General features: G+C 33.2%; 1 protein-coding gene across 1 annotated transcript in view; it reads left to right on the top strand.

Moving 5' to 3' along the window:
• LOC106469390 (two pore calcium channel protein 1-like) overlaps positions 1-15737 on the top strand; it is a 62311-nt gene extending 46574 nt beyond the window's left edge. The window contains exons 10-13 of the mRNA XM_022397898.1: positions 1088-1231; positions 2957-3041; positions 3531-3724; positions 12477-15737. Of these exons, the coding sequence (XP_022253606.1) occupies positions 1088-1231; positions 2957-3041; positions 3531-3724; positions 12477-12611 (558 nt within the window). The 3' untranslated portion in view covers positions 12612-15737. The remainder of the gene's footprint in view (positions 1-1087; positions 1232-2956; positions 3042-3530; positions 3725-12476) is intronic.
• Positions 15738-22138: the final 6401 nt, after the last annotated feature.

Here is a 22138-nt window from a genome sequence, read left to right as displayed (position 1 = left end):
ACATGAAATTACACATATGGCCAAAAAAATATTTTAAGATTACTCAGTGAATAGTTAAATGGTATGTACATATTTCTGTTTCTTAATTTTATACATTTTAATCCACTGTACATTGATAATAATAGCTACAGTTAGTGATAAGATAAATAAAATAAAACATAAGCATTTACCTTTAAAAACTTTTGATATTCATTTAGGAGGTTCTAGACATTATGCAAATGAAATTTTTAAACTGTAAGATAAAAAACATTTTTATACTTAACATAAAAATCACCTTGCACTTGAGCTATTCAGATTCTGAATACAAATAACTACAATAAATAATGAATTTTAAGTAGAAAAAATTAAATTAAGTTTTATCTTTGGAACAAAATATGACGAGAGTTACATTATGTCCTTGTGGTCCTCACAATGTAAAGACCTGGTAACCAAATGGCTAATTTTAACAAGTTATCCAGTATCAAACTGATGGTAGTTATATGTATGACTATTCTTCTGTTTGGATTTTCTTAATCTGTTATTATAAGATAGTTTCCCTGTCTCAAGAGACAGTCTTTATTTTCAAAATATCAAACTGATGGAGGTCATATGCTGGAAAAATGTAGCTTAGCTAGGTATGTTTGTCAGTTGATATAGTGTTAATATTAATAACTACCTTATTTTAAAATGATGGTGGTCATCAGTTGAAAAAAACAAAGCTCAGTTAGTTGTGTGTATCAGTAAATGTGATTTTACTTTTAACAGCTACTTTCTGTTAAACTAGGAAAGCAAAAAGTTAGTTAATATGGTTTTATTTTTAACAGCTACCTTGCAAACTGATTCTAGCCATCAGTTGAAAAGACATAGCTAATTATGTTTGTCAGTTGATATGGTAATTTCTTAAGTTATTATATCCAAACTGATTATTACAGAGAAGTTATAAGTTACACCTCACTGGATGATATATCTATCAGTATTAAAGTTTTGTTGATCATTCAGTTTTCTTGCATAATTAAAGCAGGAGCTGCTATTCTGTGAATAGGGTACTACAATGCTGTAATACAGTTATACTGTTTTAAGTGATTAGAGCTGATTACTGTGCATGATATACCTTTATCATTTATGGTGTCTTACAGTTACGTTGTTTGAATTGATGGTAGTCAATAACTGGTTCATCATCATGGATGGTTATGCTAATGTCGCTACAGAATGGAGTCGAATATATTTCATGCTGTTTTATGTGGTTACAATGGTAAGATCTGTTATATACATTTTTAGCATTTTTATTCATCACTTTTTTTTGCTTCTTCTGTAATTAAGAAATTTTAGACATATCCCTGTTTTGATGTTCCCTACAAAATCTGATAGAATGATCTGGTGATATGTCTGAGAAATCTGATAGAATGATCTGGTGATATGTCTGAGAAATCTGATAGACTTACCTATTGTGATGTTCCTTAGAAGCCTGGTAAATTGACTTATGATGATGATGTTTCTTAGAAGTCTGGTAGATTGACTCATGATGATATTCCTTAGAAGTTTGGTAGATTGACTCATGATGATATTCCTTAGAAGTCTGGTTGATTGACTCATGATGATATTCCTTAGAAGTCTAGTAGATTGACTCATGATGATATTCCTTAGAAGTCTGGTAGATTGACTCATGATGATATTCCTTAGAAGTCTGGTAGATTGACTCATGATGATATTTCTTAGAAGTCTGGTAGACTGACTTATGATGATGTTCTTTAGAAGTCTTGTAAATTGATTTATGATGATGTTTCTTAGAAGTCTGGTAGATTGACTCATGATGATATTCCTTAGAAGTCTGGTAGATTGACTTATGATGATGTTTCTTAGAAGTCTGGTAGATTGACTCATGATGATGTTTCTTAGAAGTCTGGTAGATTGACTCATGATGATGTTTCTTAGAAATCTGGTAGATTGACTCATGATGATGTTTCTTAGAAGTCTGGCAGATTGACTCATGATGATATTCCTTAGAAGTCTAGTAGATTGACTCATGATGATATTTCTTAGAAGTCTGGTAGACTGACTTATGATGATGTTCCTTAGAAGTCTTATAAATTGACCTATGATGATGATCCTTAGAAGTGTGGTAGATTGACCTATTATGATGTTCCTTAGAAATATAGTAGAATGACCCATGATGATGTTTCTTAGAAGTCTGGTAGAATTATATATGATGATGTTTCTTAAAAGTCTGGTAGATTGACCCATGATGATGTTTCTTAGAAGTCTGGTAGATTGACATGTTGAGATGTTCGTTAGAAGTCTGGTAGATTGACATGTTGAGATGTTCCTTAGAAGTCTGGTAGATTGACATGTTGAGATGTTCCTTTGAAGTCTGGTAGATTGGCCTGTTGAGATGTTCCTTTGAAGTCTGGTAGATTGACATGTTGAGATGTTCCTTAGAAGTCTGGTAGATTGACATGTTGAGATGTTCCTTTGAAGTCTGGTAGATTGACATGTTGAGATGTTCCTTAGAAGTCTGGTAGATTGACATGTTGAGATGTTCCTTTGAAGTCTGGTAGATTGGCCTGTTGAGATGTTCCTCAGAAGTCTGGTAGGTCAATCTACCAGACTTCTAAGGAACATCATCATAGGTCAATCTATGATGATGTTTCTTAGAAGTCTGATAGATTGACCCATGATTATATTTTTCAGTAGGCTTAATAGATTGAAGGCTTTTTTTTTCTAATATAGTTGCTTGGGAAAGTATTAGAAATGAAGAAAAAGAACATTATTTTTAAAATCTGGAGATGTATTATTATTATTTTTGGATATTGTTTCTGTTTATCATTATTCATCGATAGGTATTGAAGAAAAACCAAACTGAGTACAAGAAGCTAATGCACTGTAATACTACATTCTACTGTTTAAAATGTTATAATACTGAAATATAAAGTAACTGGATAGCAAAATTTCTAAAATAATTTGTTTCTTCCTATTGCAGGTGGTGATAAATATCATCATCGCTTTTATTCTTGAGGCTTTCTTGTTTAGGATTCAGTATAAACAGAAGATGGGAGACATGGACAGTAAGAATATATTTCATAAACATACATGCTGGCTGATGTGATTAGTGCTTGAAAATATTATGTTTATTATGAAATTATTGGGAAATCACCATGTGCATGATAAAGCTTCATTAAAAAATACTAAAAAACAAAGAATTTATAAATGAACTATTGCCAGTGTAACAATTACAGCTGTTATTTTAGATATTACCTTGGTAGTGTTGCCATAGTATAATAACTCTCAGCATTTTAAATTAGATAAACTGTTGAAACTTGTACGTCTACTTGTGACTTTGTTTTCAGTCCCTAAAAACTTTAGGGTAACCTGTGCAGCAGTGTGACTGTTATTTTTCTAGTTGTAGCAAATGCTGAAAAAAAAAAGTCCAGTGTGAGGAATGATCTAAAGATTTTTGTGAAAGTGAAGCCTAAGTTAGGTAGAGGTCTTCATAATCATGTGGTTTTGTCCTTCTTAGATAATCTTGTTCTTTAATGAATTATTTTGTTTTCCAGAGGACAGCTTGGTTCGAGTAGATGTGTCTTTGACGCAAGCAGAGGTAAACTTCTGCAACAGCCAGTCCAATCTCTCTGTCTCCTTGCTTACACATGCTACTCACAACCTTAATGAACAACGTATACTCTTCAGAGGAACTCGTACTCGCACTAAGTTTTCTTTTAGTCTTAAAATGTATGCTGATGAAGTAAAGGTAAGTTTATGAACTGGCATTATAGCATATTATAATATCCTATTGTTACCATCATTCTGTTTACAAATTGAGAAAAAATTGTTATGTAGAAATAGATATTCTATCTTGAAGCACTTCAGTGTGTAATGACTCTTTTTATTGTTAAATAGAACCTGGGCATTTTATAAACTTGATATATTTTAATGGCATTGTTTATTTTTGGTTTGGAAAGGGTGTGTTCATTCCTGTGCATTATGTTGCATAATATTTATTTCTTTTACATGGGTAATGGATTGATGATGAGAAAATTTTATTCATCCAATAAGGTCTTACCTCCTCCTACTGACAAAACTATCTTGATCATCTTTCTGCCCTCTAATTATTGCTAAAAAATGTTCATGCTCAGCACACCAGTCTAAATACATTTCTCAATTGGCAAATAATTGTTTGGACATGTTTTTTTCCACTTGTGGCTACCATTTATTATTGTGATACTTTGCTATTTAAATTTTTTTTCAACAGTTTATTTACAGTATTTGCATTCAGTTGTTTCAATGAATTTTTTTTTTTGGGGGGGAGGTATTTCTTGTTACCAAATTGTAAGCGATCTTAGTATAAATTCGTGATTAAATATATCAAAAACACTACTGATATAACTTCCCAGGAACCGGGTTTGACTTTATATACAGAGGAAATACAGGCCTTAATTCAGAGGGAACTAGATTCTTATGTTGAGCTAGCAATTTCTTTTCTTTTCAACATGACAATATTTCTGAGGAAGAATGCAATCAAGGAAAAGACAATTTGAACTTCTTTTTTTTTTTTTTTTTCTTTTTCTTTTCAGAACCTTCTTTTTTGGTCTGTTACACACTACACTTCTTCAGGAATTTTTCCCCTTCCACAGTTTTTACAGCTTGTTAATCAGGTTGTCAGTCAATGCATATTCTAGTTTTGCTGTATGTTCAAGATGAGAGTGGTTTTGCTAGTTTTCTTTTTCTTGCTCCAGTTGCCATACCACCATATCGTTCACTTTGGTGGAAGTTTATTCTTCTCTTCCTTTCTTCATATTGCTTTCAATTTTCCCAGGGGATCTGGGGTAAGTTTTTCAACTTGTACACTTTACACCTGGTTGTTATACCAATTGCAAGCATGGCTCAAATTGCTTCTGTGTGGCTGTGTCCTTTTTTACACACAGGAGAATTAAGTATTTCACATCATCAGTGCTCAGACTTTGGTAAGTTAGATACTTATGTGTCCTTTGTCATCTAAGTTACTTTAGATAATTTGTAAGTTAGATATTGATTATTACTTTGCATTTCTAGGTGATTTTAGTTGTTTTGCACTTTTGTTAATATTACGTACTTTGTAGACTCAGTAAATTTTGAGGGTTTTTTCAGTTGAATATTAATAAGTAATTTAACTAGGTATGTTTAAATAGTTTGTATGTTACATATCATTACTACTAACCACATCTAAATTGTTGTTCTATCTGACTAAATGTTTTTTCTTGCTATTGTTAAATATGTGCCTTATAATCATAATTATAGTCAGTGTTGGTCTTACTTATGTGTCCTTTGTCGTCTAAGTTAATTTAGATGAATTGTAAGTTTGATATTGATTATTATTTTGTTTTTTGGTAATTTTAGTTGGTTTGTACTTTTGTTATTATTCCATACTTTGTGAAATAGGTAAACTCAGATGGTTTGTCAGTTTGATATTCATAAGTTCTTTGTTCACTAGTTATGTTTAGGTAGTTTATATGTTAGATATCATTACCACTAGTAACATTGAAGTCATTGTTCTATTTGGATATTTTTTTTCTTCATCATTGTTAAATATGTGCTTTATAATCGTAGTTTTCATCAGTGTAAGACCTAAAATATTGTTTTGCTTTGATACATCGCTAACATGTTCGTTCTTTCCCATTCGTAGGACTGAGCTTTGCTTCAGCTCCTTTTCCTACATTCTTGATAAAAGAAACCAAATTTTCTCCTTGGAATCTACAATTCAGGGTTCGTTTCCACAGTGCCAACATTGTTGATAGTTATTTATTGCTCAAAGTCGAGTGTTCCAGTTCAGGGTCCTACAGTTTGGACTAACCTTGACTCTTTAATCCGTTACCTGCAGTGGCCATTTTGTCTTATCGTGAGGGCAAAATCGCATGTGTGAATTGAAAAAATTATTGAGGATTTATCTTTTATTGAATTTCAGATTTTATTTCTGTAAATAGTAGTATAACATCAATTATTTGTACAAAATTGTATTATTTGATGAAGTTGAAAGAGAAATTTAATGAAAAAAATCCCAAAATACATTTGAGACTATAAATAAGTGCCTTCAAAGAAGAAATTTTTATTTGAATTTTTCCTTGCACTTCAGTGCTGGTCCTGCCATCTATGATTGGTATGTAAACCTTTTTCTAGTCTGTTTCCTTTATAAAACAGCGTCTGGGCATGTTAAACCTCAGTTGTAAAACTTTTAGCCAATCCTAGTCAAAGGTGCCAATTTCAGTACTGTGTTATTCCAATTGCTGTATTTAACATTTGACAAATCATAGGATGATAAGCAAAGCACGTGACGAAACATTGTTCTCTGGATTTTACAATATGAATGTGGGTGGTGCTTATTATGGTAACTGCCGTTTTATGTAGGGGTTGTATTTAGTATTGGTCAACAGAACTTTTTTCTAAGCCTTAGAAACTTACTTCTCGAAAAAAACTGCATGGAATATATGTGACTTTTATTATTTTTCTATAGTAGCTTAAGTCATGCTGCATGGTATATCTATTTATATTAATCATTATATTGAAAAATTAACTCAAAATAGACATATTTTTTAGGAAAGATGTTGATCCACGATTGTTAGGGTTAAGAGCTATCGAGTGGCGAGTGCAATGTTGAAATAACAAGGTTATGTTGAAATAAACTTGTTTGGAAGTTCAAAGAAATGATATTTAAGTACCAAAAAGCTTTCTTACTATTTTATCTACAGTAACGTTGAAATGCACCTGTGGTGGACTGAATGAGAGTGACCACCAACAGGCATGATAATTTATGGCAAATGTACAAAGTTCACGCTGCTAACCTCACAATTTATTCGGCACAATAAACAAAAGTATGGATGCAATGAAACATAAACTTGAAATAAAAATATGTTTTTGAAACAAAATTAAAATGTTTTTTATGTACATATATAAACATGAAATTCTAGTTAAAAAATAAAAAAATATTCATTTATTGTTTAGGTTTATTTATAAATATTATTTTTGGGTCTTGTATATTACTTGAAACCATAAGGAGAGTACATGATTATTAAAAAAATTTAAAATAGATAAAATTTGCATTTTATGGACGATAAAAATTTTTGAGGATTTTAAAATAATGTACTAAAACATAAAAAAGTAATAAGTTCAAATCTGGAACAAATATAAATATCATAATCATTTCTTATAAATACCATTTCCTTATGTAACTTTCCAAGATATTAAAGTTCATAATGCAAAAAAAACTAAATTTATCAAAAGTAACAGGCTTAATGTTTCTTAAACTACATGCATTTATGAAAGTTCTTATAAGCATTCTCTTCCATGGGTACTTGAATCCCTTGGACCACCCTTTTACCCTTTATTCCTCGATCAAAGCTGATCTGATTTGGTGGTTAGACAGAGACCAGACCACGGTGGAGGTGCCACTTCCTCTGCCTCATCCGGACTTGCATCTGTTCACAGATGCATCTTTAAGGGGAATTGGGGTGGTTACCTCAAGTCCCGGCAAATTTCCAGTCTCTGGTCGATCAAAGTTGTCTTTCCATATCACCATTCTCAGGTTATGGCAATTCATTGAGCATTATCCCACTTCCTTCCTCTCATGCAGAGAAGAGTGGTTATGGTACACTCTGACAACTCCATAGTAGTCACCAAGTACAGGTGGACCAATTCCAGGTCTCTGTGCTTTCAGATCCTGGATCTTCTTTTTCTGGATCCACAGTCACCACATTGTGGTCTTCACTTGCCATGTTCCTGGCACCCTGAATCTGGTTGCAGATAGATTACCTTATCCAAACAAGATTCTCCCCACAAAGTGGTATTTTAGTGGGTGTGTTACCAGTTGGAAACGGCTCATATATGCCTATGCCACCCGCTGATACACCAAACTTCCTCCTTTTGGTTTCCCATTCCACGCCTGCTGACTCTGGGGTTCTTCACATCTATGTTTACCCTCCTGTTTGACTCCTCTACAGAGTTATATCACTAATCTAAACCACTTCATGCCTGGTTCTACTGGTGACTGTATTGGCCAGTGCAACCATGTTCCCACTGGTCCAACCTTTACTTGTACACCCTCCCCTACCCTTAACTCTGACTTGGTCTCTACTCTTTCAACCTCAGTTGGACATTGTTCATTCAGAAATGACCACAATCCGTCTTCATGCATGGCTTTTGTCAGATCCATTGCCTCAGCACAGAGACTGACTCCACATGTTGCATCTTTCCTTTCCCGATCCGCCAGACCTTCTTCCATTTCTATTTAACAAAGGTGATGATCTACCTTCTGCCTTTGGTCTTTTTGACATGGTTTCCATCCTTCCCAATCTTCCATTACTCATCTTTCCCAATTGTTCACCTTGTTGTACGACAAAGGCTTGTCCACTTTGATCACGTCTAGCTATTGGGTGGCCTTGTCGAACACCTTCTATTTTTCCAAGTTTCATAAAGTTTTGTCTTTCCCTGTCATTTCCCTTCTTTCCTGCTCATTTTGAATCATGTGTCCTCCACGTTCCTTTGATTTGCCTGATTGGGATCTCAGTGCCCTTTCCCATCCTCTCTTTGAACTTTTGTCTACGTGTTCCATGTAACATCTCTCCTTTAATACATATTTCCTTCTCCTCCTTGCTTGTGGACATTGTTGATAAGATATTTCTGCTATACCTGTTCCCCACATCCTCTACCATTTCTCTTATGTCATTGTATATCCCTACTAGTCCTTCCTCCCTAAGACTCATGCTATCCATGAAGGTGGTTTGGCTTTCACACCCATTTTCTTACTTTCTAACTCCCACCTGTACTCCCATTTCGATCACCTTCTTTGTCCATTTTGCTCCTTACGGTGTTATGTGGCACGTCTTGACTCCTTTTGGGCTTCACTTATCCATGGAAGGTTGCCATTTCTTCTCATCAAATTTGTCATCTCACCTGTCTTTGCTGCTCACCTTCACTGAACATTGGAAAAGATCATTCAGGCTGGAATATGGACTACTCCCAATACCTTTCTCTCTCATTAGCTGCACAATCTGACTGTATCTTTCTCAGGTGAATATTGTCTCCCTCCCATGGTGATTCTACACATATCCATATGCCTTTGATTGAGTAAAGTCTTATCACTTCCTTTCATATATGTTTTCTTTTCAGAGACCCTCTTTTTTACCACTAATAATAAGATCCCACTCTGTAGCGGGTTCTGCCTCAAACCCGCACTATTTACTGATTGTGCTATAATGCTCATTGTACAGATAGAGTGTTCTGCAAAACAACTGGTGGTATATATAAATGTTTCTAGATATCAGTAAACGTTTCACTTAATGGTGGACCATCACTCATGGACTTCATGAGTAAAGCAGAAGGGGATTTCTGCCCATCCATGCCAAACTTTCCTTGTATAAATTGGGGTTGTTCTGCATTTCAAAATAGGGACTCGCTGATACCCAGTGCTCTTTCTCTTATGTGACATTCCTCTGGACTCCCTACCACATTTACTTCCCATTTTTTTCTTCCAATGGAGCAAGGGAGTCCTTACCACTTCCCAGTTCTTAGTTGCTGGAGTGGTGGACCATGGAGGCATCCTCCTGAATGCATTGCAGAATTTTAATTTACCAAACACATTCATGATTATAATGTCCCTCCTTCTTTTTTTTCCCCTGGATTTTTTGCCCAGGTGGACAGCTGTCGGTTGGAGCAGCTCCAGCCTACGCAGGATCCTCTTCATAATACCAGGTTTGGGATGACACCAGCCTGTTCCTATAGTTGTGTGCAGTAGAGGCCCTATTCTTGTTAATTATGGTTGCAAAAGGTTCTTTCCCTGCTCCTTCGGTTGAGTTTCAGAGACTTTGTCTGGCAACAAGACATATGTACACTGTTCCTATGGTTGAATGAATGTTCCATGTCCTCCTCATAATCCTGGATGCATGATATCTCTTCCCTGCATTTATGATTGAGTGATTTATGATTTCTGCTTGTAATACTGGTTACAAATATTACCCTGTTCTTACGGTTGAGTTGAGGTAATGCCATATTCAGTTTGTTGTATTTCTTGCTCCTATGGTGGTTTTGGGAGTTTGTTTGGTTTCAGGTGACTGCTAACTTCCTCTTCATAATTCTGGTTGCATGGGTATGACTCACTGTCTGCGTATGGTTGAGTTTGATAAGTATATGTAACACATTTCGTATGCCCTAGCTGCTGCATTTATGTTATGTTGTATTTGTTTTGATCCTCAATCTCCTAATGCTGAGGACGAGTTATGGAACCTTATCAGTCCAGTTGAGGTTATGTAGGTACATAGCTAATTCGGTACCTGATGATGACAAAACCTTGTTAAATGGGTAATGAAGAAAAACTTTAATATAAGTTTAACATGACAGCAAATGTACAACGTTTCGAGCCGTCTCCAGCCATTATTAATTCGGTTTATATTTTACTATGGAGTGCACCTCTCGAAACACATTGCACTTGTGCACATACTTTTTTCTGCCTGTATCACAATCATTTCCTGCTTCAAGGGCAAAGAGCATACCTGTTCCAGATGTATTGCAGTACCCCATATGTGCTTCGGTTTCATCTCTGAGCACACCCATTCATTCTGGGTGGTCGCTTTCCACTTGGTTTCAGTGTAGTATGCCTACATCGGCCCTTTCACCTTTATAATGTGGGATTCTAGCTTTGTGTGAGATGAGGTAAGACTGCATTGGAAGGTAAAACTTCTCTTATACTGAAAATGTATTTCTGATAGGTACTCTTCTCACACACTTCCCACCCTTCCTCCCCACTGTCAGTGTTCTTTAAGAGCCTACCAATTTTTGAAAGTGAGGATTGAGTTGGAATAGCAGAGGACACTATCTGTGCCAGTATAGGTGGTGCAATACTATTGGTGGAAATTAGTCACACGATATGTACATGTTCAAAAATGGAGGGAAATTGATGGGGTATATAGACTGGTGCACTGAGCGTGAAAACGTTTTAACAATGCTTAAAGAGCAGAAAGAAGATCAAGATAGCTTTGTATGAAAGGAGGTAAGTACTTATCGAAAAACATTTTCAGTGTAAGAAAAATGTTAACTTTAAACATTGTATTTTATAATAGTTAATCCCCTTTAAGATTGCTAGACTAAATTACTAGTTTTAACCTCAATCATTATATTTTGATTTGCTTGGTGTTATAGATCAACTTTCACTAGGAGTAGGTCAAAGTGCACATCACGACCTTTTATAGTTACATTAAAAATTTGATTAAACTACTTTATTATCAGTGTGTATGAATAAACTTGGCATACAAACTTAGTTAATGGATCAACTTTTAATGTAATAACAGTTTTAATTTCTGAATTTTAAAAGAAAATATTTAAGTAAATCTTCAGTCTTCTCTTATATGAGAATCATGACAATTGTTCACTACATTTTGCCCATTCTATAATTTCTTTCAACATCCCTCTCTGACATACTGAGTTTAACAAAAATTACTCAACATAGTTTAGATATTGTTAAGGCAAAGTCTAATTTTTATAGCCTTAAATTATCTTTGTTTATGGAGCTATAAACTAGAAAGAAAGTCCCACTTACCGTACACACCTGTCACATCCTCTTTTTCATAAATTGCCAATAATTCTTTCTGATGTTTCCTGCTAGATGAGTTATAATCAATAGAAAGACAATGTACAATTTACCGAATGATGTATAAAACTACTTTGTTCTCAGTACAGAGTTTTAGCTATTTCATCTACTGTTTGAAAGTTTCTCTCATAGAGTTCAAATAGAGAAGCTAAGAGAACTATTTTTTGGCATTTATGCATTAGTTAGAAAGCCAGTTAAATTATAATAGTTAAAGGATATTGTTTGCTTTGTGTATGTTATTATTCTGTGTCCTCATGTGTATTCTTTAAATATACACAAAATATCTAATTTATTAGTATCATCATTACAAAACAAATGTAGCCATACATATCATTGACAACAGATAGCAAAAAAAAAGGTTTGTCAATTATGTGTACTATATTTCTTGTTTTTAATTTATATGATTTATTTATTGTCATAAAAGTAAGTAAAATGGAAAAATTAGCAAATTATCAGGTTAGATTGGGTAAGATAATGAAAAATAATAATAATAAAACAATTTTCCTTGAGGTGTGGTCTCGAGTGGTCCATGTATTACATTATTCAATATTTAACTTGAGCTACACATTCGCTGAGTGATTTACAGCTTGTATCCATATATTCCGAGACAAATTCTTGGTAAAAATACTTGATTAAAAAAATGATTACTTGGTGGGTAGAAGGTTGGTCAAAATGACTGAGCCTGTATGGAAAGTGTTAAAGTTGAACCATTTTTCCATGCAAGTTAACAAAGTATGACTAGAGATCTTTTAAACTTGTGTCTGTCCTTATAGTTATGTTAAGTTGATGTCAATGATGATCGGTGAATTTGATATGTTATATCTAATCACATTCATTGGCCTATAGTTTGTATCAAGCCTCTCAGCTCAGTTAATTAAAAATTTCTATATAGTGTTGGCTTCAACAAGTTGAAAATGAAGAGAGGGAACAGAGGGAAGAATTACTGAGGAGGATACAGGATCAAGCTCATTCACGGCAGCAAACCAGTACTTCTAGAGATCGCTCATGTCGATCATTTAGTATGTAGGAAATCTTTAACTGTGATGTATAAACCTATATGTAAAGTGTATATAATGTTTAATAGGAAAAAGATGTGCAGGTATTCAAACTTAAATGGCATGAATTTTAATAGTAAGAAGTATTGTTGACAGCCATTATATTCTTGTATAATCTTTCTTAGGTTTCCAAAAACAGTAAAATTTGTAGATTGAACTGATATTAACAGGGTACTTATATCTGCAAATACTTATTATTAAGTCTTGTCACCACAGTGACTCATTTTTTGTATCTTTTTGTTGGTAATCATTTTTATACATGGTTCATTTTTAGAAAACATTGGACCTGCTAAAGTATAAGTTTAAAAAATCATACAAGCAATTGTAATTTGTTTCATTTCACTGGTTGTGATTTGTATATTAGGTTTTATTTATTTTAACCTTTTGCATATTGGCAGACTTTTTACTTCCTAAAGTCATCACTTCATGACAACTCTACCTGTTTTAGTTTTAATCAGAATTGGACGATATTTATTAGAAAAGAATCATCACTGTATATTATTTCCATTGAGACATAAAATGCATTGGAACATTATTACCTCATGATGTAAAGAGAAGCACCCCTACAGTAACTAAAGGAAGTGTTTCAGTATGATAATATACTAAATTTTGGCCCTTTTAATTATTGTCTCAGTCAATATTACAATATCTGAACAATACATTTCTAAAACAACAAATTCCAGACCACTTTGAATAAACTCACCCAATTACAAAATAAAATTATTTTTCTCAACAGTATTAGTTATGATTTTCTGCTCCACCAAGTTTCAGAATATGGTTATTTTGAAGAATATTTGGTTTTTATCTTATAGGTCCTTTCATGTTTTAAGATGTATTCAGGGATGTTGCAGTTTCATGTTAAGGTTGACAAACTAACCTATAATAATAGAAATAAACCCAAAGAAATGAAAATTTTAATACTTGTAAGATGGCATAGACATTGATGTAAATGTAATACATAATTTCACAAATAGTAAATTGTTGCTCAGTTCTAAGTAATATATCAAAAGGTTTCACCTAAAACTGATAAAAAAGATAACTCAAATTATTATATTTATTCATACAATTCAAGACACAGAATCCAGTAGTATCTGTAGAGCTTTACAGTATTTCTAAACAAGTTTCTATCTTTTATAGAACTAACCACATATTGAACTGATAGAAAAAATAAAAATGCGTGTATAGAGGTTTAATGGAGATCATATAAAATTAAATTAATACAATCTCATGATACTCAGAATTTTGGGTAAAGAGTCACACTACAACTCACTCCTGTTGTTTTCTCTATTGACTAGTTTTACATCAGAACAAGAAATGATGAAAAAATTTCAATGGCATTATAGGTTGTCCATAGATATTCATTAAGCACATTTAATTGGTTCTTATGTATCAAGTCATTTTAGATATATGCTCCTATTTTTCATTTGATCCAGTGAATGAATGTAGAAGCTGGTCACAAATCTCAAACTCATTGTTTGAATTCTTTGAATATTGGTTAAAAGTTTTTTAAGTGTCTTTTATATATGATAACAGGACTAGTTTTCTTAATATATTTTTTTTATAATATATAATATGCAAAAATATTGATCTTGTTCTTGTAATAGAGAAATAAACAATTTGACATTGCACTTTAGCTGGTTTATTGGGCAAAGGGATAAATAATACCTGATAATGATACCATTATTCAAAGAATAACACTGAGTTGTTTGAACTATGAGATATGCAATATTTTTATAGGTTAATTGATTTGTATAAAGAAGCTTTAGTAGAGGACACTTTAAGAAAATGATTGTTATTGTGCTTGTGGTAGAATTGATATACTGGATAATTTTCATGTATTGACATTTTAATAGCTTATTATAAGGATAAAATTCAAATCTTTATATGTGCATTCTTGAAACTAATAAATTATGTATTGGATGAATCATTTATGAAGAAATACTTGGCTTGTTAGATTTCTTATGTTTATATGTGTATGGATGTTTATACATATATAGAAAATAAATATCTAAATAATATGTGCATTTTAAACAAGAAATACTTACAGTTGTGGACTCCAACAAGAAGAAAAAGATAGTTTTAGACTTATTAACTGAACATAATACCTCACAGCTCTGTGTGTGTGTAACCAAAGGTTGAAGTATATCTATAAAAAGTGATATATGTAATATTATGTTGTGATGCAAGTTCATAGATCAGTGAAATACTGTCTCTCTTCACTTAAATTATTGGCCTTATTGTTAATTTAAAGAATTATTTTTACATTTTTAGTGTAATAACAGAATGGGATAATGAACACAGATTTATTTATGGCTGTAAAAATGCCCAGTGATTGAAATACTTAATTGAAAGAAATGCTTTTAAGACAAAGTATTGGGCATAATATTTGATGTGGTTTGGCTCATTTAATCAATTTGTAATGTCTTTATTATGTGATACAGAAAAAATCATTTCTATACACATTAACTTCAAGTAAAGTTATTACTACTACTCCTTAATGTTAGTATGTTTTAATTGAATTTGTATTTTCTCTGTGGAAAATATGTATAGACTATAGAAAATTATAGTATTTTTTTTTATTAAGTAATTGACATGTTAAATCATTTTTACTGAGAGTAATTAAAAATCATGTTTGTATTAACAATATAAAGTACATCATAGTTAACAATTTTGTTTATCATATCAAAAAGGATTTTGGAATGTAACTATGTAAATAACTGTTTTTACTGTAGCAAACTAATTGTTGTAGTGTTTTTCTTTGGTTTTTCCTTCATTTATAAGAGATTTATGGAACTAGTCATGCACTAAATTTAGTTAATCATCTTTCTCTTGCTTAATTATTGGATAAATATCATGTAAAACTTTTGCTTTGTGTTTAAAAATGTGTTGGTAAAATTAATTTGTTCTTGGAATGCACCAGGTAAATGAACTTTCAAAATAATTTTGAATTAGAACCTTCTCAAAACAATTTCAGTACTGAAAGAGAGAGAATTCTGTGTATGTGTAATAAGTCGATTTGTATTAAGTAAATGTCATTTATTACTTAACAACTTGAAGACATTCATATTTATTTTTAAGTCTATATCTCTTTTTCTTAACAAAGGTTTTTGTATATCTGTTTCAACATTATTTTCCCACTGTAATATATGTAAAGAAGTAATCTATGAAGATTCTCTCTTTGATTTTAAAATAAAATATTTTATCCTTCTTTTTAAGTATTTTTAAAACTTTTCTCTATGTCAGTGTTATCACTGTAATGTTAAGAAAACAAGAGGTCAATAGCTTTGTGCTTTTACAGAGTATCAGGTCAAGTTTTTGTTTGAGCTTCCAGGTTACAATGTCTTGGATAAATATTTGTATTTAATGTCATAATCCAGTCTAGGAAGGGTTTAAAAAAGGTTTATTACAGTTTTTCCAAAAATATAGCAAATACCCAAAAAGGCTTATCAGTGTAAAAAGTGTAATTAGATTTTGAAACATGTGGAAAAATATATATATATTTCCTACAGGTCTTAATAATGACAAAATATGAGAGCCTTAGAGTAATATGTATCCCAAGTAATGGGTCATAATATCTGGTTATAATGTATTAATTTTTTTACTTTTCTTGTGATAATCATTGAGTCTAGTATGGTGTATTTTGTATACATGTCTGTCAAATATAAACAAATCTTCAGATTTAAAAATTCTCTGCTTAAACTATTTTGGGAAGACTAATGAATGTTTTATTTAAAAATACAATAACAGTAACTTTTACAAGTAGGTAAGTTCTTATTTTAATAATTACAACATTTTCACCCACAGTATTGAGTCATCATCAGGTAAGAGTAATAAGTCATAATCTGATTACACTGCCATCAAGTCATTTTCATCAGATATAACTATAGGTGAACTAGATAGCTCTTGGGACACCTTTCTTATAACTTAAGTTGTACATTTCTTTTTCATAAGCCTGTACTATATAAATTTAACCAAGTGTATGGTATGTATAACTTTTATGGGAATTATACTGAAAAATGAATAAAGTTGTAACATTAACTAGCCTAATGTGTGATTATTACCTAAACTGTGTTGAAATTAACACCAGTCATATTTTGATAACTAGATATGTTAGAAGAAAACCAATGAGAGAAAAAAGTTCGATTTTGTCGACCAGTGTTATTATTGCCTGAACTTTTTCTTACAATGTTTGAAAAATAGCACTTCAGACACACACATCTCGTGTATTGTTCCCTTAAGACTTATTTTGCTTATTTGTTGCAATTATATTAGAGACACTGTTGGTGTAACATGTTATAAGTTTTTGGTTCCAGGATACTGATATTAATGTATTAAAGGTCAGTTCAGACCCCAAAAACATTTTTTTGGAAGCCTTCCACATCTTTTTGTTTAATGACTTTGTTTTTGATGTATAAAAACTAATATACAATGTCAATCTTCCATTTCATATTGAGAGAATTTTAAATAAAATGTATAATAATTTTATACTGTTATATAGTAATGACAGTTAAAACATTGTAAATACGTATTAGTTTTCAGTAAGTAGTTGTTTGTAGAAATGTTTTAACTCCCATAAGATAATTAATAAAATTTATCAGTGGACAGATTTATCATAATTATCTAACCTAATTATGTGTACTACATTTTTTGTGAAGTTCTATAATAGAAAACATTAGTATTATATACTTTGTTGTTGTTTTTAATTATATTTTTATTCAGAGGTACTAAATGTGTAGGAGTGAAAATTATCTAATATAAAATAGTCACATACATGTAGTGATGAATTCTTGTACAGAACTTTGCTAATTAATAACTTCACACTCATGATTTGTGTACAGAATATTGAACTTTCAATGTTATGGCTGAATAGATTTAAATTCTTTGGTACACATTATTTGTTGATGCTTAACTCTTTGTCTCTGAGCAGCCGATATATCGACGCACTCGTTTTCCTACTTGGATGAGCTGCCTATATGTCGATTTGTTGGTCTTGTTTCGTTTCACAATCAATCTCACATTTTGAATGTCTTATATATTCTATATAAAACTAAAAGTACTTCCATTAAAGAAATATCTTCAAGCTGAGCGCCAATTTGATAGAAGACATATGTATTTTCAGCAATTTATGCAAGTGTTTTGAACTCCCTATTTTGAAACTAAAAATGACCAAACCCACTACTTCTGGTAGGCCTCGTCACTTTACTTTTGAGTAAGCTAGGAAGTTCTTTGAGGAATTTCTGAGCCAGTAAAATGACTTTATTCCAAGTGGTCTTGATAATGATGATAGTGAGAAATCTAATTTGGATAGAACTAGTGAAAGTGAGAGAGAGGAGAATCCTGTGGCAGGCCCTTCAGGTGTGACTACAGGTAAAGGCAAGGTAAAGACCAGTGGTGCTACTATGAGGGTTTGGATCTAGACCTAACAAGGAATATGACAATTGTAAGAGCAGGAGGAGATTGTGAGAATGGTGAAGATGAAATAGCATAGACAGTAGTTGAAGAAGGAGAGACTGACATAAACTTTTCATTCTGTGAGCCACAGCGAAACATGAAGCTGGATTTGGAAGAAAGTCATTCACCACTGGATTTCCTCAAAGCTTTATGAAGAAATTGTGGCCACTTTGATCTCTAGCGTAAGTGCATATGCTGCAAAGGTTTTGGAGAAAAAAAATTCTCCAACAAAACGATCATCATTTGCTTTGTGGACGCCGGTTATTTATTATGAATGATTGAAGTTTACAGCAGTTTTAATTGCTATGGGTTTGGACCCTTAACCCAAGATCAGGGACTTCTGGTCCACTAATGGATATCTCTACACACCTGGTACCATCAGATGTTTGCTAGGGACATACTTGAGATTACTTACCAAGCATGCTTCATGTCTGTGAACCAGATGCTGAAGATATAGCAAAGATTGAGCCGTTTGTGGATAAGTTGTTGGAAAAGTTCCATGCTGCCTTCAACCTGTATGAAAATGTGTGTGTTGGTATGATGGTTATCGGGTGGAAAGGCAGATTCAAGCATAAGCAGTTCAATGCAAGAAAGCCCCAAAAATATCTCATTAAGACATTCGGGCTTTGCGATTCTGCGACAGGCTATGTTGTCAATTTGAAAATTTGTTTCAGAAAGGACACAGCATACAACCCTGACCTTGACACCAACTCTGCTCATACTGTCAAAGCTTTTGACATTCTTCTGAAGCCCCTACAGCCAGGTCCTCGTGTGTTTGCCGACAGGTACTACACTTCAGCAACTCTTGTAGATTATCTATGCACAGAGCTTCAATTACACTAGCATGCTCAACAGCAACTGCGTCTGCTTAACTGCAGAAGTGAAAAGTCTGAAATTGACCATCAGGAGGGGATGTGGTTTTTGGACTCTGGAAACAAAACACTGTGTGTTGGTTGAAGGGACAAAAAGGCAAAAACTCCATGTGTTTTGGTATCAATCAAAAGTGCAATGCAAACCATTCAAAAGGGGGCAGAAACAAACACCATCGTAAAGCCAAAAGTTGTGAATAACTACAACATGTTGATGAATGGCTGTGATCGTATGGATCAGAAGTTGGAACATTATAGTATGCACAGTCGGAAGTGATGGAAGAAAATGTACCACTGGATTATCGAAGTGATCCAAGTAAATGCCCACATCTTGTACAGTTTACGCCAGCCCAAAGGGACAAAAAATGAGCCTGCAAATTTTAAAACAGAACCTCATTGATGGCCTCACAAACAAAGCTGCAGAGGTGACACCAGAAGACATCATAAACTGTCCACCAAATAATTCAAAACATGGGAAGAAAGGAAATGAAGTGGAGAGGGTGGTTAGAGCCAGACATCTTGTGGACTATAAAGGAAAGGTCCGAGACTGTGTACAGTGAAATGGTCCTGGAAACGTCATTGCTCGAGTTATGTTTTCACAGGAAGCACAGACAGACTAAATATGTGTCCAAAGAAGTGCTTTGTGCTTTATCACAAGCAACACGACGAGTAGCACCAGCCTAGACATGATGATTGCTGTACCTAGACTGTATATATTTGTAAAATGCTGTTCCTCATTTTCTTATTTATTAACTCCCTTTGACGTAATGCATACTGATGCACATTACAGATGGTTTCAAGGATAATTATGGATATATATTTCAACAATCTTCACCTAACTGTCATTTTGAAGCTTTTGCAGTGGATATTCGCCATGGGGGCGTGCTATGACTTGGTAAGTTATGCTTATGTGAATATTTCTCCATCTTGTCTATCTTCCTGCCATTTTTTTCACAGTCGAAAATTAATTTATCTTTCTCAAAACCTTCATATTTTAGTAGGATATAAATCTACATCCATTTCCCTTTACTGTAGTGTATAATACTTATATATTTCGATAATCGAGCATGCCAAGACTGCTTTGAGGTCATTTTTGTTGTCCCGTCCAAAGCCTGTATTTGTTCCGGAGATAAAGAGTTAAAAATAATTGTGCTAAATAATTATACCAATATTCTTCATTAGTTGCTTGAAAATAAATGAGCTGTCAGTTTTTTCATCTGTGGAAATCACAATTTTATATGTACTGTAGAAATTTTAGCAACTAGGGTTTTTTTCACGAATATAAATACTTTATTTTCTGAAGATGATCCAGGCATTTTATTACTCGGGTAAACATAAGCCAAACTTTGACATTTTAAGCAATCTTGCAGCTTCTTCAACTTTCTAAAACGAAAATGATCTGACTGGAGTAACAAAGTAACTCAAAGGATAAAAACTTTTTTAAATATATAGCAATAAAAATCGACTGAAGTATTAGAGACATGTAATAAATTAATTTTAAAATCAGTATGTCAGTCACAGAAAAGCTGAAACTTCTAATATAAGTGAAACGTAACATACCAATGTCTTTGGGAGACAAAGATAAGGCTTGAAATTTGACTCCATTATCATTCGAAACTAAATCAACATTCTGTATAAATGTAATGTATTTATACTCGTATATTATACACATAATACGTCAATATATAGAAACATTACTATTATTTTGCTCATGCTGCAATTACTGTTAATAGATAAAATTTCAGAACGTGTCATTACATTCATATGTAGTCATGCTGTTATCATATACTAACTGTGAACGGTCCGGCATGGCCAAATGGTTAGGGCGTTCAACTCGCAATCTGGTTGTAATCCCTGTCCCACCAAACATGCTCGACCTTTCAGCCGTAGGGGCGTTATAATGTGACGGTCAACCCCACTATTCGTTGTTAAAAGAGTAGCCCAAGAGTTGGCGGTTGGTGGTGATGACTAGCTGCCTTCCCTCTATTCTTACACTTCTAAATTAGGGACGGCTAGTGCAGATAGTCCTCGTGTAGCTTTGCGCAAAATTCAAAACAAACTAACTAACTGTGAGAGAATGGTTCATCATTATATTTCAAAGTGGCAACGAATACAGACTTCCTTTATTCTTCCTTTCAACATTGCTGCACAAGCGTGAGAACAGTGTAATACTGTAAGTCTGGTAATATTCATGTTTAAGTTAACTCGTATTTAACAATATAAAAACATGGAAAGCTGCTATCTTTTTATTAGTGTAGTTCATATAACCAGAACCACGCCTATTTTTTTTTCGTTTAGACTGGATTAGAGAATGTGACCATTGACATCTATCAGCATCCACTTATAAACATTCTATATTAGATTCTTTCACTGTGCATTTTAGCCCGTGGAAAGTTACAATAGGAGTCATTTTTATAAATATCATATCATAACTAGTTAAATTTTATACTTAGGTGTGGTATTTTCAGTTACAAATTTATTTCCTTATAACTGGCAGAGAGTTGGACCTGCTAATAACATCGATTCGCTCGGGAATGAGAATAATTCTGAATCTGATATCTGAGTTTTAATAGTGTTACGTCTCTGTTCGTTGATTAACTTTCCGTAACTTCGTTCCGACGAAACTTTAGCGACACAAGTCCTTACGTAATAAAACTGGTTTATTCTTTCCGAATACAACTCTACGATACACTTATTTTCAACAGTCGCTCTATAACAAACGCTATATCAACGAACGTCAACAATACTTCTGACTGCAATTCAATTACTCTCTATCTACACACACATTATTCTCCCGTCACGTTGTCACCCTCTTTTATATACCAGACTACCCTATATCTAGTAAATGCTAGAGCATTCGCCAAGGTACAGGATAGTTCTAGAAAGCAGAGGGCGTGAGAATAGTCACGTATCTCGCTGACGCAACACTGCCCCTCCTTAATATTGTTCGTCCCGAACAATAAAACCAATAACAATTAACAATAACTTAAGTAAATGTACAGAAATACAATCACAAAGTTACAATTCAATAAAGTCTCTTAATTTTACGGGACGTATCTTCTTCCGTTCTGGTCTCCGTCTCGTCGGCTTCTGCTTCACGTGGGGTTCATCTGCTTCATCAGGAAATGTCCTATCATCGGTAACAGTCATATCAGTGGTAGTAACTTCATCAAGAGCTT

This window comes from Limulus polyphemus, unplaced genomic scaffold (assembly GCF_000517525.1).
Source record: "Limulus polyphemus unplaced genomic scaffold, Limulus_polyphemus-2.1.2 Scaffold3461, whole genome shotgun sequence".
Taxonomy (NCBI): Eukaryota; Metazoa; Arthropoda; class Merostomata; order Xiphosura; family Limulidae; genus Limulus; species Limulus polyphemus.
The sequence above is the reverse complement of the archived record's forward strand: the minus strand, read 5'-3'. Positions and strand labels throughout refer to the sequence as shown.